The 17283-nt window shown below is 40.9% G+C and overlaps 4 protein-coding genes across 12 annotated transcripts in view; 2 read left to right on the forward strand and 2 right to left on the reverse strand.

Annotated features, from left to right (window-relative positions):
• The window catches only part of CMSS1 (cms1 ribosomal small subunit homolog), a 180056-nt gene extending 176916 nt beyond the window's left edge, over nt 1–3140 (forward strand). For both annotated transcript variants that reach the window (XM_083611740.1, XM_083611741.1), the window contains exons 9-10: nt 211–299; nt 2922–3140. In XM_083611740.1, coding sequence (XP_083467866.1) covers nt 211–299; nt 2922–3005 — 173 coding nt within the window. In that variant the 3' untranslated portion in view covers nt 3006–3140. The remainder of the gene's footprint in view (nt 1–210; nt 300–2921) is intronic.
• Nucleotides 1–12810, reverse strand: part of FILIP1L (filamin A interacting protein 1 like) — a 185149-nt gene extending 172339 nt beyond the window's left edge. The window contains exon 1 of the mRNA XM_083611479.1: nt 12770–12810. Within this exon, the coding sequence (XP_083467605.1) occupies nt 12770–12795 (26 nt within the window). The 5' untranslated portion in view covers nt 12796–12810. The remainder of the gene's footprint in view (nt 1–12769) is intronic.
• LOC310761566 (cell cycle control protein 50C-like) lies at nt 4404–13632 on the forward strand (the record flags this gene model as incomplete). Of its 2 annotated transcripts, XR_014547559.1 has the most annotated exons (8): nt 4404–4661; nt 5783–5893; nt 6887–6988; nt 7403–7493; nt 7770–7910; nt 9445–9654; nt 10708–12268; nt 12490–13632. XR_014547559.1 is itself a non-coding variant. In XM_083611692.1 (7 exons), 7 exons carry the CDS (start codon nt 4404–4406, stop codon nt 10890–10892), a joined length of 1098 nt encoding a protein of 365 aa, XP_083467818.1. In that variant the 3' UTR covers nt 10893–13632. The 2 variants fall into 2 exon arrangements, 1 of the variants encoding a protein (XP_083467818.1); XM_083611692.1 differs by having other exon boundaries at nt 10708–13632.
• The window catches only part of DCBLD2 (discoidin, CUB and LCCL domain containing 2), a 37537-nt gene continuing 33201 nt past the window's right edge, over nt 12948–17283 (reverse strand). For 5 of the 7 annotated variants that reach the window (XM_083611561.1, XM_083611560.1, XM_083611563.1 and 2 more), the window contains exon 15: nt 12948–17002. In XM_083611561.1, the coding sequence (XP_083467687.1) occupies nt 16560–17002 (443 nt within the window). In that variant the 3' untranslated portion in view covers nt 12948–16559. The remainder of the gene's footprint in view (nt 17003–17283) is intronic. The other 2 variants (XR_014547551.1, XM_083611565.1) reach the window with 2 other exon arrangements.

Below are 17283 nucleotides of genomic sequence, written 5' to 3' on the forward strand. Positions count from 1 at the left end.
GCTATTGAATAGGTACAGGACTGATTTCATAGACAGAAACTTGCAGCAGGGATCTTTCTTTATTGTCCGCTAACCAAGAAGGGCAGGACTCAATATGCAAAGACTAGCTGCCTGGGGATTGATTGGGCAGCAAAGAATTTTAAAAGCCCAGTATCATTTTGATAATGCACTTGTCACTCTACTAACAAATGTCTCTTACTGTCTCCTCAGATGGTCTTAGCATGACATCCTTGAAGTATGTCATCTTGGACTGGAATTGGAGAGATCAGAAGTTAAGAAGATTAATTGACATCCCTGAGGTACCAAGCAATAATATTTAACAAGTAAAAGCCTGTGTGGTGTCTTGCATTCTTCTATTTTGCATTCTAGAAATGCAAGGGGACTTTTTACACAAACACACACCATAATTTTAGTTTTCTAATCCGAGGCTTAAGAGATACATGCTGGGCCATTGCACACATTATGTGAGGAACATGGGCTTGTCACTACATGGGTCAGCTAGTCTTTACATGGTGCTGTGGTGCTGAAGGGCTCTGTCTAACTGAAGCAGGAGAGGAAGTATATGCAGTAATGTCTTGGGCTGCCCCTCTCTTCAGGCTCCGTGGCATGCTTACCTTTCCTGCTGTGATTCTCTTTAACACCTCAAGCCTACATTCATTTTCATTAAAGTCAAGTTCCATTGATTTCTCTGACACCTCCTTTCAAATAAGCTATGTAGGAAAGCAGCAGCATAAGCAAGTCCTCCTGCTGCTTTCAAAAAGTTCCAGACTGTAGGATTTTCAAATAGAGTGTCTAACAACAACAACAACAACAATCCGTTAGAGGTAAGCCTGGAGAACAGAACAAAAATTCTTCTAGCAGATTTCACATACGTACTTTGTTAACTCCTGCCCTCTACCTAAGGAGGACAAAGCAATTTGATATTTAACACTTACACTTACCTTCTTTTGAAAAAAACACAATTCCATAATAGGGCAAATCATCTGATCCAGTAAACTGAATTTATGATCAGAATCTGGTGGCTTAGTGGGGAAAATTGTACTTTTAAGGCTGTACTCCCAAGCATACTTTCCCCCTTTATTACAGTTGAAATTTTAAAAAGAAAAATACAGTTGAAAAGTACAAAATACTGTACAAAACTGTGACATGCAACTGCATAGATGTATATAATCTATGTATACAAGCATCACATGATTTATACCTATTTTCTCCTGTGCCACCGAAACCAAAACTAAAAGATATCTTGATTAGAATATGTTTATATCCCACTAAAACAGTCCAAAGCATACTTAACTTGGTATTAATCCCTCGGGTATGTTTAGGGTTGGGTTGTGAGTGAACTGTGCTGATTGCTATGCCTTGTAATTTATGGCAAACACTGTTCTTTATATGTTATCAAACCAGCAGGCACTTAGCTACATCCTCGGTCAGAAAATGCCCTTTAATACATGGAAGCAGCATTTGCAGTAATGATACACCAAGAACCATAGGATGCATGAGATGCCCTCTGGTGCAGCAAATCCATTCTATCACACTTTTCACAAGCTGGTTAACAAACCAGGAAAGGGCAAGCTTTGTGTTATGTCTGAATATCTGGAGATGTGGTGTATTTGACCCTAATAAGCCAGGATTGCTATCCCTCTTTAAATGTTGTTCACTTATAATTCCTGTTCAATTATTGTTATTATTATTATTTAAAAAGCCAAAATCTTGGATTTAGAAGTAGCATTCAGCTTTTCCCTTCCTGGTTTTACACTTCACACATGTGAAGTGAAGAATGAAGCAGAAACAATCAGGATCAATGCACTAGCAAGCAATCCATGCACAGTATGGTTGATTAACCCAAGGATAATTGTTATGTGTGAATGTGGCCAGGGCCTCTTTTGCACTAAATGTGTTGCGTTTGACCTTTCCACTCTTAAGCCTTGTTTTACCAAGCTGTTGAAAATGTCACAATATAGTAAGCCCGTTGGTTTTCTCAATGTTCAGAAAAGTCAACTACTAAAGATTGCAATGAATTTTCATAACTGAAGCAAGAAGGTGCCCCCTTGTGGCATTTTTCAATGTGAAATTATTACAGTAGCAGCTGATGCAGCTGGCAAAATGACTAATATGCACGTGAGTTTTATTGAATTTGCTTTCCAGCCAAAATGCTTGTAATTGAAACATCATTTACTGTCAGTTACCCCGATGACCTTTCAAACAGGTATAGGTTAAAACTTCCCTGCAGACCAGCTCAAGATTTTTTAATTTTTACTAGTCTGCTTAGCCTCCCACATGCAGACAGTGTTGCCCAGGCTGACTTGAGCAGTGGACCTGACAAACTCCTAACGCAGAAGGAACTGTTAACTGCCATGGGCAAGCGACAAGCTGCAAGTTTGCAGGCATGTTACTTAACCAATGGTGTTTCATAAGTACATGTTTAATGAGGGGAGTGTTGTGCCAGCATTAAAAATAAGAGAAGGGTAAGGTATCAGCTGGCTGGATTATGTGAGCTCGTGAGAGAGACAGCACAATAAATGTTTGCATAGGGGTATTGCAGTAACCTTCAAGGGCGGCCCAGAACATTATGCCACTGTAGACAAAATGCCCTGCTGCTCCCCCACAGATCTTGGGCCTCTCCCTGACTACACCATTGTGCCCAGATTGCCACTGGCCCAGCCACTGCAACTGTACCCTAAATCTGCAGCTGCACTTGTGCTGTCACCATGATGCAGTGGCAGCAGTGGGGGCGTGGCTTTTGTGGTGAGAACAGTGGTGGTGCTGCAGTGGTGGCACAGGTGAAGCTGCAGTGGGGCTGACAACTGCTGGGGTGGGGAGGAATGGGCAGATTAGCCTCCTGAGGCAAAGTTCTTCACCTCGCCTCATGGAAGCGCCGGCCTTGGTAACCTTAATCCTCTATTTTTTTATTTTTTCTTCAGATAAGGAAAGAAACCATTGAACTTCTGGAAATGGGACTGATCAAACTGTGCAGAGAGGGCTCTGTGAAAGTGGGACTCTTTTAGATATGTTTGCCCTTGAATTCAACTCATCCTTCAGTCTGCCCACGTTGAGGTTGCTTTTTAATTTTGAAATGCATATAGTGGAAACCCTTTTGTCACCCTTAATTCTTTTGCAATAAAGCTGGCTTTTGTATGGAGTCCTCTACTGAAATGTTCATGTATAATATGAAATCGAAAGTCAACACAGATTTTTCCACCAGCACATAAAGTAACTATTAACTCAAAAGATTTATTCAAAAGTATAAGCTAGTGGGTAAGAGACTGTGTCATGGGGAATCTCATTTCAGCAACAAGCTCACTAGGAATGCTTGAATGAGCCTCCAGGCCAGTTTGGGTGTACATATCTCAGCTTAATAAGCTGCAGTTTAGAAATAATAGTGCCAGCTTGCTTTAAAGAGCAGTTGCAATGATTAACATGATACATGTGTACAAAACACTCAAGGAAATACATAAATTTTTACTGTTAATAATGATGATAGTATTGTCTCCTGAGCTTTTCTTCTGCAGCTCTGCATATCAATACAGTTCAGTTTTCTGGAAGGAAGTAACCTCCAATAGATCATCTGTACTGTGGCAGAACCATGGCTAAAGTATTTCCAAAATATACTTAAAGATCAGTGCCAGTGATCATAAATTGTCAATGTATAGGGATAACTACCCCTCTTGTTTTTCTTCAGGGGAACTCCCGTGTTACTAATATCATTACCATAGGTCGTTGTAATCTGGAATCTGCCACTGTGAATTCAAAGTATCAGGTAGCAAACACTCGTTCTTATGGCAGATATGCAGACCAGGAAACTTGAAGCAAAATGGATGCTGTTTGTGAGTAGGATGCTTACTTGGCCCCAGAAAAAATGCAGAGCTGGTGTAACCATTGTCTGTCACTTGATTCTCACCCTACTTGTTATTAGCAAAATCTGCCCTTTTACTTCAGTTTCAATGCAGCTTTGGAATCTGTGAAGGCAGGGAGAAAGGGAAGCCTTAAGTTGTGTCAGTCGGTAAAATTTATATGCTGAAAATCATTGGTCATCACAAAAACGCAGTTAAGTCAGCTAATAAATTTGACAGACAGAAAATCTGAGGAGTAATGTACCACCCTGCGTGCAGGATTTCCAAATAGCCCAATGCAGATGATCCTACTAAATTGTGTCCTGAGCTGTGTGGAACATCAATAACAGCAAAAAGGGTGGCAGCCTTGTGCAGGAAGCAGTGGCAGGTGCAGGAACCTAGCAGATGTCAGTCAGGTTAAAGTACACCAGCAGGAGGATGGCGCAGGCTGGCTAAAGGTGATTATGACAATAAAGTACAAGGAGGGCGTTATTCCCAATCAAATGGATCAAGTTAATAAGTAATTCCAGGAAGTTACCAAGGTTCTTAAAAATGCTAAGTAGATAGCAACAGATGAAAAATACCTTACGGTACGACACAAGGCCAACCAAAGACTTGTCCGGCATCAACATGAATAAAAAGAGCACCGTTTCACCAAACCGTCCATCGAGATGCCCTGATAATACTGCATATAAACAACAGAGGCTCCCAGCCTGGAAGCCCCAGCTCACCCCAGAGCTCGTCCTCCCCAGCTTCTTTATCATCAGCGTCTTCTGCCTTGTGATGGGAATTGTACTGCTATTGGCTGCGACAAGAGTCAAAGAAATAAAGGTTTGCTTTCATTGTGTGCTAGAAAGCATGCATTACAATATTGGTAGACTGTATTTGTGTATAAGTGAAATAGAAATTTACAGTGTATTTATTTTGTTTTGTTTCATTTTCATTTTCATAACATTTGTATATGATGTCCTCATTAATCCTAAAGCCATAAAATAAATATTTTGGTGCAATCCCAAAAGTGGAAGTACTGACCTTGGCTCCCAGAGACCTGACTTCAATACCCACTTTGGCTATTATGTTCTTTATTTCTTTCGCAAAGGAATCAATAATGTAAGTAGTCTATATTGGTGAGCACTGTAACATCGAGGGAGTGAGGTAGTGATCTGAGGCCAGACTTAAAAGCATTACACTGGTGTGAGCAGCTTAAGTAAATGAATGGATAGAATATCTGAACTGGCTTTTGGACCAACAGGTCTACCATTGTCTAGAGAAGTTGGGAAAGGTAGACCCTCCAGATTATTTAACAGTTAAGCATTCTGAAGAGACTACAGATGGACCTGGCAATGGTCTTGTTTAAATTGTATCTGTAGGCCAGCTGCCTTTGAGACCATTGGTGGAAAGGTGAGTTATAAATATTTCAAATACAATACTGGGGTGCCGTTAGACAAGCTTCCAGGCCTGTTCTCCACAGGGGTGTTTTTTACTCTTTTAAGGGTTGTGTTTGTTTGTTTGTTTAACTGTTGTGTTTTTAAATGCTGTAATCTACTCTGAGATGTTCTGGTGAAGAATGAGTCAGAAGTACTATTAACCACAATAAGTGGCAAGCTTCTCTTGTAGAATAGATGTAATTAAAAACACATGATTGCGTACACATTAAAAGTGGGCTTCAACTAAATAGAAATAGTATTTGCCAGTGGAAGATGCTTGGACTTTGAAGAACTTTAGGGGGAAGGATGTTCCAAAGGGGTTATTCAGGACACGTCTTGGCATGTCATTGCTGTCATAACTTGAAAGCTCCTGTGAGGCCATTTAGTTGACCTGACAAATGTCACATTTGACCTTCTCATGGAAATCTGCAAAGGCCAAATTGTTATGCCTTTAAAGCTTGGAGATGTTGTTCTCCTTTTGCAATGATGACAATAACTTGACCTGTTTCTTTCGTTTCTTGGCAGATTAATTATTCCGATATATGCTCACATTGCTCAAAGCTGCGTGAAAACTCATCAAACTGGGAGAAGGAATGCCTGTGTTTCACCAACTTCACACTTCAGGAAAGCATGCAGGTAAGTGATTGTGGAAAAGTGAATAATAGGTTGGTTTTTTTAAAATAAGCAACACAAGAGCAGCATTAAAATTAACTACAGGAGGAAAGGAAAATGTTACCTACCAAACCTCAAATATTTTAAGGCCATTGAATAAAGAAAAATACATTGATCCTAAGGAAACCAGAATGATTTTGAAGTAAACGTTTTGAAATGTTTAACTCAGCTAAACGCTCAAAAAATGTTTTAAACACTTTTATACAGTAATTTCAATGGGAGTGTGTTAAGCACATGCATAATTCTCACTGTAAAATCAATGGAACCTCAGTGTTTCAATTATTGGCTGGGTTGCACCCTATAGTACTTTTAGCATCTATCCAATTTTAAGCAATTTTAGTGTGTTAGCTCTTGTCATTCAATGACTAGGGCTACAACCATTAGCGTAGCGTGACCAGATACAAAAAGAGGACATTTGTCATGCAGGCCACACCTGTCAAATTTTCCTTTTCTGTTAAAGGTGCAGGAGCCCTGTCTTCTTTTGCATTTGGCACCCTACCTTACCATATCCAAGCCCATCTCTCAGGAGCTTATCCTTCAGTTTATTCAATCAGTGCTGAATTCCGCAGCTGAGGATGTGAACTGCCTCTGTGGAAATAATGTCAGGCAATCAGAGCAGCCTGTCTACGCTGTTTTGACTGATTTCACGAGCGCATCAAGCAATGAACATTAGAGGAAGACCTTGTGGAGTAATCGGAAGAGATCATTTTCATTTATTGCTAGCCTTACTCCACAAACCAATAAAGTAACAATTTAGGCTTGTCTCTTGGGCTTAGTGATTTGGAGTCACACCAATTCTTGCCCATCAAAGGTCTCTAGGGCTTTTGGTGGCACTTAGATCTTGGACATTCAAATTACTGTCTCGCTTCATATTGGCTATTGTCAATAGTTTGCCAGATTTAGCTTCGAAACTCCTTTTTTAATTCCTACATGTTGTCCCTTTAAAAAAAATTGCAGGGTGATGTCTTCATGTACTATGGATTGCATAATTTTTATCAGAACCATCGTCGCTATGTCCTTTCCAGAAGTGATGCACAACTATTGGGTCGGAAGGCAAACGTAAGGTGGTTTGAAATTCTTTTAGTACTTCTGATGTTTGGTTTTTTTAATCACATGATGCCATTTTAAGGGTAGTAATTCTTAATATATTATTGACCAGAAAGAAGTCTAGCTGGTTCAGGAATGTTGTGCTTGTCATTCATTGTCTGGACTTTGTAATGTTATGCTGAGTGAGGTGGGCAATGTAAACATTCGAGAGGGAGAGTCCTTTGGCAACTGGTAGCAGCCACACTAGGAAATACACTCCCTGGCATAGTGTGACAGTCTTTCGCCATTGATTTTTCATCACCAGATAAAAGACGTGTCTTTTTCAGAACACATTTCCTGCCGTTTATGAATAGCTGCATTGTTTAACATTATGGCTTGATTTTTCAGAGAAATGTGCTCCTAATTGCATTATGGTTTTGAATACAGATTCAGAACAGCAATTGTGCACCTTTTGCAACTTATGAAAACGGGACACCTATAGCTCCATGTGGTGCAATTGCAAACAGCATGTTCAATGGTGAGTGCTACGTGCATCTGATAATATTTACCTGAATACGCAATCTTCATTATCTATTTGAACTGCAGATTTCTCTCTATATGATAGAAATGTAAGGATGTCATCACACAGTCCCCACTGGAGGTTTTTTAATGTCGTGCTTTAAACGTATGGTGTGGATGTTTAAATGTATGGTGTGGATGGAAGAGACCATATTCTCTTAGATCAGCTAAAATAGTCGAATTAAAGGCATTCAGTACTGACTTAGCATTAAATCAGTTTCTAATTTCCATACAGATACAATACAGCTGTTCTACTATCCTGCTTCTGTAAAGGCTGTCAAAGTCCCACTTCTGAAGCAAGGGAATGCCTGGTGGACAGATAAAAATGTGAAATTTCACAATCCATCTGCACACAACTTGTCTTCTGCATTTGATGGTAAGAATGATCCCATTAGCTGAAAGGTGGTTCTTCAGTTTTTGAAATGCAGCTAATGGGCTTTCTAAAACTGTCCCCGCAGGCCTCTTATGTGGCCCTTGGAAATCTTTCCTGACTACATTTTTCACTAGCTCTGCTTCAGACCTAAGTGTTTTTACCTGGCTGGAATGTGCCTGTGAACTTTGATCATGCTTTTGAAGTTTCATTCATTGCTTTGAGGTTTCCCCCCACAATCAAGTGTTATATAATTTTTATTAAATTAAACAAACAAGTAAATGCCTCTTAGGGGACGCGGGTGGCGCTGTGGGTAAAACCTCAGCACCTAGGACTTGCCGATCGCATGGTCGGTGGTTCGAATCCCCGCAGCAGAGTGAGCTCCCGTCCTTCGGTCCCAGCTCCTGCCCACCTAGCAGTTCAAAAGCACCCTTAAGTGCAAGTAGATAAATAGGTACCGCTTTATAGCGGGAAGGTAAACGGCGTTTCCGTGTGCTGCTCTGGTGCCGGTTCGCCAGAGCAGCTTCGTCACGCTGGCCACGTGACCCGGAAGTGTCTGCGGACAGCGCTGGCTCCTGGCCTCTAGAGTGAGATGAGCGTACAACCCTAGAGTCTGTCAAGACTGGCCCGTACGGGAAGGGGTACCTTTACCTTTTAAATGCCTCTTGCTTGTCTGGATGGAGGACAGAAGAAACTAACCTGCTGTAGAAATGTGAATCATTCACTTGTTGCTCTGCCTGTTTGCCTGTGGCCTCACCCACTACTGGCATGTGGCCCCTGGAAGGTTGCCCCGGAGGGAAAGTGGCCCTTGGAAGGTTTCCCCATCCCTGATGTAATGTAACCCAACACGTCTACCTTTTCTCAAGGCCAATGCATCAGATTTTTTCCACCAGGGCCGAGCACCTGGGACACCACCACAAAACGGTGTGCCCTTTCCTTCCCAGAACATGTGCCCATTTGCAGTGCACTTTTGCTTTAAACATGGTTAAAGAGGTGCCTCAATATTGATGTTAACCACGCTTAAATTTCCCGCTTCAACTGAGGTCAGGAGCAGGGCCAATGGATGCAAATCTGCTCCACCTTATATGCATACTGGAAAAGCAACTTTATTGAAGCTACATTCCTGGTATATTGCTTGACATACAAGGCAATCCTGCATGCCCCGCTGAACAGTGGGACATACTCCTTCATAAGTATGTCTGTGATGGCTGCATATAACTCAGTACTCACTTACTAGGGAGTAAGACCCTTTGTTTAGACTACTTAGGTCAGACTTCCTGAACCTTGGACCTTCCAGGTGTTGTTGGACTCTAGGTCCCGTCTGCCACAGCCGGCATGACCAGTGGTCAAGAATGAAGAGAACAATTGTCCAAAACATCTTGAGAGCACCATATCAGCGAAGGCTGAGGCATGCTTACCCACTAGTGAGACTAAGGTTAGACTATAAGAAATATATAAAAGTAGGGGTAGCTGGTTCACCTATAGCTATTCATTTCTCTCTCTCTCTCTCTCTCTCGCTCCCCCCCCCCATCTATCTCAGGCACAGCAAGACCACCTTACTGGCAAAAACCAGTATATTTATTAGATGAAACAAACAAAAAGAACAATGGCTACACAAATGAAGACTTTATCATCTGGATGCGTGTATCAGCCTTTCCTACATTCAAGAATCTTTACCGTCGCCTCAGTCGCATCAGGCAGTTTGCAAATGGGCTCCCAGGAGGGACGTACGGGCTACAAATATCCTATAGTATCCTTTCTGTGTGGGTTTGTGTCATGTTTTATACTCTGCACGTTTTAGCTATGTGGGTTATAATTGGCAGATTTTCTGTAGTCAAAACAAAAAAAATTTTTTCCTTCCAGTAGCACCTTAAAGACCAACTAAGTTAGTTCTTGGTATGAGCTTTCGTGTGCATGCACACTTCTTCAGATACACTGAAACAGAAGTTGCCAGATCCTTCTATATAGTGAGAAGGTGGGGAGGGGTACTACTCAGAAGGGTGGTGGGAATGGGTGGTTGGCAGATAGCTGTGATGAGCCTGTTGACGACTCTTAACGACTGCAATAGGTCTTACAGGAAAAAGCAAGGGGTGAGAAGGTGAAAAATGGCTTTGTCATGTATAATGAGATAAGAATCCAATGTCTTTGTTCAGACCAGGTCTCTCCATGGTTTTAAGTTTGGTAATGAGTTGCAATTCAGCAGCTTCTCTTTCCAGTCTATTTCTGAAATTCCTTTGTAGTAATACAGCTACTTTGAGATCTTGTATAGAATGTCCTGGGAGATTTTCTGTAGGCGGTGAGGGTAATAGCCAGAACGCTACCTGGCAGGCTAATAATGCATGCAGTTCATTGTGAAATGTAGCTGAGTTCTGAGGAGAGCTTCTGCTTGTCACTTGGGCGGAGAAAACATACAGTGGGCTGATGCAGATCTCCGTTTGTCTAGCTCAGTCTTCCCCAACCTGGTACTCTACAGATGTTTTAGACTGTAGCTCTCATTATCCCTGACCATTGGCCATGGCTGCTGAAGCAGATGGGAGTTCCAATTCAAAGCTTCTGTAGAGCACCCCACTAGAAAAGGCTGATAATAGTGGTAGTGTCCCATGAATAGAAGATGTGTATTACAACAAGGAGAGTAAACTGTGAAAAACTACATGTATTCCTTTTAAATATGCCTATTGCATTGTAGGTGCTAAATAATAATAATAATGGATCTAATCCTGTTAGCAATACCTAGCCCTTCGGCATCTTTTAATACTCATGTATGTTCCAAACTGTTAATAAAACTTTAACATCATCCTGTCAGATTTCCCAGTTTCAAAGTTCAAAGGAGAAAAGCAGGTGGTCTTCTCAACAGTAACATGGAGCGGAGGAAAAAATCCTTTTCTGGGAATAGCTTACACGGTTACTGGTGCAGTGACTCTGCTGGCAAGTTGTATCCTTACAGTGGCTCACTTGAAATCCAGGAAAAACCCCAACAGGGGACTATAGGACGGTTCCCTTTACTTGATAAAAATAGTACAAGTGCCCTGCCAAGTCAGAGACCAGAATTGAGAGATACCTAAATTTCCTTCCTGATTCTCAACACACCATCATCGGCCCTTAAACCAGGACTCCAAAAGACAGTTTTGGATTTTGGAACCTTGTTTAAAGGCAAATGGTTTGCTAAAATCATTCTGCAGATGGTGCACGGATGCAGTGGCAAACCATGGTTTACGCAGAACACAGGCGGAAGTTTAGAAACAGTAATATTCGAAGGAAGGAGTATGTGAAGTCTCGCCTCACGCAGCAATGGGCTGAGTTCCTGTCTGAATTCATCTAGTACTTAGTATAATGAATGCTTGGCTAGGAACTGCTCCAGTACATTTGGTCTGATGAATGTTTACAGCTAGGTTAAAAGTTCACGCAAGTTCTCAGGTAACAGCCATGTGGATCCCTGGCCTCTTGCACATCCTCTGCAGCAGTGACTCTGTTCCCGAAAGTGTCATAGGCAGAACAGCACATTGCAAGAAATGTAGAGTTTAAAAAGGAAGAAGCTGTCAGTGTAAGTAGTGTTACACATGAATCTGCTCATTAAAATGTCTATTTCCATTAGTTCATCTTTCGTATTGAAAAGCTCTGTACCAAAATTATATACAGCTTTCCCAAATACTGGCCTCTGAGAGATTAAAGAGTGATTTATTTCGCAGCATGCAGTGGCATTTATACACTTCAGGAGATAAAGCAATAAATGGCACCATAGCCAGCTGCCACCAGGAGGGAATTTTAAAAAGCGCCAGGCAATGTCAAGTTAGAATTACAGCAAAAAAGTTGCAGTTAAATCCCTCTTGTAAGAAATGCTCTGTGGACTTTAATGACAAGGAAGTATTAATGACAAGGAAGGAGACATGCTGGGTTTTCTTGGTGCAAAGTTGTGGGGCTTTACTCCACATGCGCTGTGCATTCTTAGTCTTGTGCTATATAATTCTCAACATAGTGGTTAAGGGTGTCAGAGCAGAGCTGCTGGATCCATTCAGCCCCAGTAATGTGTCACCCAGTAGCCAGCCAAATGCTTCCAAGAAGCCCCATGAAGACAACAGCCCCCCACACTATGCTATTTGTGATCAACTCCTGTTCGGAAACCAATGTCCCCACTGTGGAAGGACGTGTGGATCCAGAATTGGCCTCCACAGTCACTTACGGACTCATTGTTAAGACCATGTTCATGGAAGACAATCTTACTCAGCTATGAGTGAGTGCCAAAGAAGAAGAAGATTTGCCTAACTAGCAACAGGTATTTAGAGGAATACTGCCTCTGAACCTGGGGCTTCTATTTAGGTGAAAATCACTATATAGACCTAATCTCAGTAGATTTATCTAAGCATGTGGCTATCAGCATAAAGTGGTACCTCGGGTTAAGAACTTAATTTGTTCCGGAGGTCTGTTCTTAACCTGAAACCGTTCTTAACCTGAGGTACCACTTTAGCTAATGGGGCTTCCCGCTGCCGCCGGCGCACAATTTCTGTTCTTATCCTGAGGTAAAGTTCTTAACCCAAGGTACTACTTCCGAGTTAGCAGAGTCTGTAACCCGAGGTGTTTGTAACCCGAGGTACCACTGTATTTTATGGCAGTGAATTATGTAAATTAGGCGTTCTGTGAAGATGTACTTAACAGAACTCATCTGTCTGGTACCATCGTTCCAGTATTAATCAAGGGGGGAAATGGTTGACTAAGATAACTCCTTTCAAAAATTATCAGCGCTCTTTTAACGGTGTGCTATCAAGGCAGATGGGGTAGGACAGAACAGGCCTGTTTGCACAGGTAAGCGATAGGATCAGGCTGCTCCAAATCATCCGAACAATGTGTGAGTCTGTTGTGTTGTGTCTTACCTGCATATTGTCACTGAGGTTCTCATGTCCACAAACAGTACCCCCAAGATAAAATCAGAATCTGCCAAACAGAAAGTGCTTGCCAAAATGTAGCTGTAACTGACTCTCCATCAGCTGGGATATTCAGCGACATTAAGCTCCAAAATAGAATCTGCTTACTTTTCCTGTACAAGAATCATGAGTTCCACATTGTGCATTTTATTAAAAGGTTTTAACACATACATTAAAAAATTGCTATTCATATTATCTAAATTCTAGCAACATATACAGAGTGACTACAGAACATGCTGAGGTAAGGAAGTACATTCTAGGAAAACAGCCACTCGACACTTATTTGCACCCATCTCACCTGCACCAGCCTAGTGACCCCTCTGCATACCTTGAGACAATACCAACAGTGAGCCTAAACCCCAAAACACTTGTGTGGATACTTGCCTGTGCTGTGTGTCTTACATTCAGGAATCAATAAGTTAGTACCTAAAATACAGGGGCAGTAAATCAAGAAAGCTGTTTTCATCTAATCGGCCATTTAATTTTGATACATTCAAGCGCGCACACCATTCCTTTTATACTGTTGTAATATTTTATGTGCTGGCAAGCTTATATCTGCAACATACAGTGGAGGTGGACTTGCTTGTACTAAGGTTTGTGGGTTTGGATACCTGCAAGACTTCAAACTAAGGATATACACTTTTGTGCACAATTCCAGTAACAGGCAGCTTTCAAAAACAGCCCTACCGTGGCTTCTGGTAGTCTCTTGTATGTACATTTGTCAATTTTTGTAAGAAACATCACACATACAGAATTCTATACTTTGGCGTGGTACAAATATACCAAGCCACTCTAACTGGTGCAACATTCAAGTTAAAACACTCTAACATGTTTAATCAGAAATAAGCCCCATTCAGTTCACTGGGCTTACAACTAGGTAATTGGGTACAAGATTGCTGCCTAGTTTTCCTTTAAAGATAGCTACCATCTGTTTAGAATCTGCGCAGAAAATACGTTTCTAAGAAGAATTTTTAGTATCTAGGAAACCTAGGTTGTGTTCTATTCCACTAGGCATTTGGAAATCAGCTAGGATTATTTTCCTGTTGCTTTTCTGCCATTAATTTTAGAGTTTGACATAGTTTACTTTGCTATTTGTAATGTAGCATTTGGTGCACTGCCTTGTAACATATGCAGAAGAGTGATTTATAAATACTGTCAATAAATAAAGGTAATAGTTTTTAATTCTGTTTACAAGTAGTTGTTTGCTTGATGTGTGCCACTGAATCCAATTGCAATCTCAGGTTTTTGAAGAATTTAGGGTTCTGATTCCAATTTGTAACCAAGAAGTGATTTATAACCATTCATAACCGAGCTAAGGAACTATGTTTTGACTGGCAAGGTGCACGAGTGCTACCATCTGAACTTAAAAGAGTTAATCCCTTGAATTTTACTTCCAGAAATGAATCACCTTTTGGCAATGGCGGGAGGTGGAAATCACTGTTGCAAATGTGCTATTTCTACAGTATGGTTTTCAAAGATGCAGATATGTAAGAGTAGGACAGCTGAGTCTAGAGACCCTAACAGAGATAGACAATGACACGATTAGGGTGTCATATATTCAACATAGATTTCGTTGAATCCAACCTGGCAGATATGTACCCATATCCATTGGACCAAACGAAGCAAGAAATTATAGACTAGGCCATAGAATAGAGTCTACATATACACATATTCTGAAAGCTTTCTTAGGCCACACATTTAGCCTCGGTGTACCGTAGTTTACAGAATAAAAATAAGTTATGTTATCACTTTTATAAATAAACAAAATATAAATGGAACAAAGCACAAGAGCGAACCAGCATGCCATACTGCTGAAACTAAGTATTGGACTAAGGCTGTTGCTCTCGAGCTGTAATGGGCTTCAGTCCCAGCTATAGCGTGGTCCTCAACATCCGAAGCGGCCCCAGGCTAGAGAAAGCTGGGCTAAGGAGTACTAACTACATTTAAGAGTTGTGATTGTCATGATTTACCTTTCCAGCCAGCTACATTGAGATATATTGTGCATTCAACAATACAGACCACAAGAAAAATAGAAATGGGCAGTATCCAATACAGTTCAAGTGGATTTTGGCTTCCTTACCCTTTAACCCCCTGCCAGCTTCTCTCTCTCTGAAGATTTGGTGTCTGTGCAGAGGACGAGAGGAAGGGAGAAAGTCTCATTCTGCAAGTGGACAATCTGCTGACAGCAGATGAACACAATGGGATAACACCCAATATTCTTTTGAACTATATGTTCATAATGAAGTCCATAAAACTGGGCTATTGCGTATAGAGGGGATATCACATTTATCTGTTCTACATCATCGCTACAGTGCTGTTATAATACAATAAAAACAAAGCATTCTTTTCATGTCACCCTAATGTGCTTTGTAAAAAATATATACACATTTAAAGCATGGCCAAAGGGAGACTGGCTTGTAGGTTATACAGCTATGCTTTCAGCAATTCTCATTGTGCACAAAAGTTACTAACTAGTTTCAAGTATATAAACCTTGGAAAAATAATCTCACTAGGAGTTAGAAGGTGAAATACCTTTAGTCCCGAATGAAATGGTATAATTTTGAACTTGAAGAATCTAGGGGTGAAAAAGATATTTTTTATGCAATACATAGTAGATCAAATGCCAATACTTTAAACATTGCTATATTTCAATCTAATCGCCATCTCACATTCAGAAGGCTCCATGACATCAATACATATATGCATTTTCTTAGGGCATATACCTAAAATCATATTGGGAAAACCAAGCTTTTCATCTATGCATGTAAAGACACCCTGATTTACGTTAAAAACCTACATGCAATGATGCCAGTGTGCTTATGTTTTATAGAAGTGAACTTATCCTTCCCTCCTTAAAAATATCCCTTCCTTTAATCTAAATAAAAAAATTTTTTTTTTTTGCTGTTTGAGGCCATCATTGGAGGGCTTTGGGGTTATTTTTTTAAAGAAATTATAGTTTTAGTTGAGCCAAGGATTCTCAGTAAGGTCCCTTTTACAAATTTTAGTAAATTTGTAACAAATTTTAGAAAATGTATCATCTTCAGGGAATTCACCCCCCCTAGGAAGTGGCAAGGAGCACCCAAATAGTAGGAAGAACAGCATTCATACGAAACTACTCCAAAGGGATCAACAGAGAGTGATTACTAGTGTACAGCAAGTCATGCTTGCCAGAGATTCCAGGTATTTTCCACACTACCAGTTGATTTCATAAAAGAAATCAACAAAGGAAACTTGTTAATTTTAGGGATCAATTTTCCTTATAATTGCCACTAACTTCCTGTTACAGGAAGCACAATAATCAGCTTACTTTTACAATGTGAAGCCTTATGAAAATACCAGCCTGCTAGATATCAATTAATTTGAAATTGGTTTGTTGGGACTCAGTGACTATTTCTATATCCAGAATAGTACCTTTCCTTTTCTTGGCTCATGGACCATAGATCATTTTGATTAATTATATATCTATAGTGGCACATTATATATCTGTTGTGGAACATGTATTTACACTCAGCGATTCAGCATCTTTGAAAGCTCCTCACACCTGTCTAGCAAAAAAATGTAGTGCCCATCAGTAGTGAATGGAAAGCCCATCATTCTATAAACAGGAAAGCAGTAGTTGTGTACAGACCCTCAAAAGGGTAATTGACTCATTTTTTTCTGGGCTCCCACCAAGTCACACATTTTTCTTCCAACGCAAAAAGTGATCTCCAAAGGATTTAATTTTTGAAAGCCACATTCTCTAGCTAACATCTTCTTTATTCTCTGTGGAATGTGGCATGTTCTGTGGTACCTGGTATACCAACTCATCTGTGGGATTGAGTCCTGGCATTCCTTTGGGTGTGTCATAGAGTACTCGAGTAGGCGATGAACTATCTGATCTGGAAACAAGTTTGCTGTATGCCCCAACTATGGGAGCGGCTTGATTTCCTGGAGCTTTGAAAGTAGATACAGTAGAAATGCCCAGAGGAGCTGCAGGATGACCTGACATATCCATCACAATTGGTGTTGCATATTCTGGTCCAGTGATAGGTAGCGGTTCAGCATAGGCATGGTAAATCTCTTGCTCGGGTGAATTGTAAGGATCCATATCAGCATAGCTTGTTTCGTTTCCTTCTTCAGGTTTAAAGGTTGATCTCTGGTGAAGTGTGCCAACAATTCCTCCCACCAGTGGCTGTGCATACTCTGTACAAAGAGAGACCAGTATCGTCAAGGGTTTTCCAGCTGTCACATACTGCCATTGCACTGGTAATAAAAAAAACGGCACTTGGAACTGAAACGGGCCAGATCACACATGAGACTGCTCCAGTGGGAAGATCTCAGGAGAGCACAGGGTCACTGTTCATTTGAATCAGCACCTCTACCTATCAGTCATGTTATGTGGCTACTCTGATCTTCTGATGGCACCTGAAATTTGGGCAGTAGTTTCAGGCTAACAGTGGTCTCAAGTGTTCCTGGGATGATCA

This window comes from Podarcis filfolensis (assembly GCF_964270895.1).
Source record: "Podarcis filfolensis genome assembly, chromosome: 4".
In the NCBI taxonomy this organism is placed as follows: domain Eukaryota; kingdom Metazoa; phylum Chordata; class Lepidosauria; order Squamata; family Lacertidae; genus Podarcis; species Podarcis filfolensis.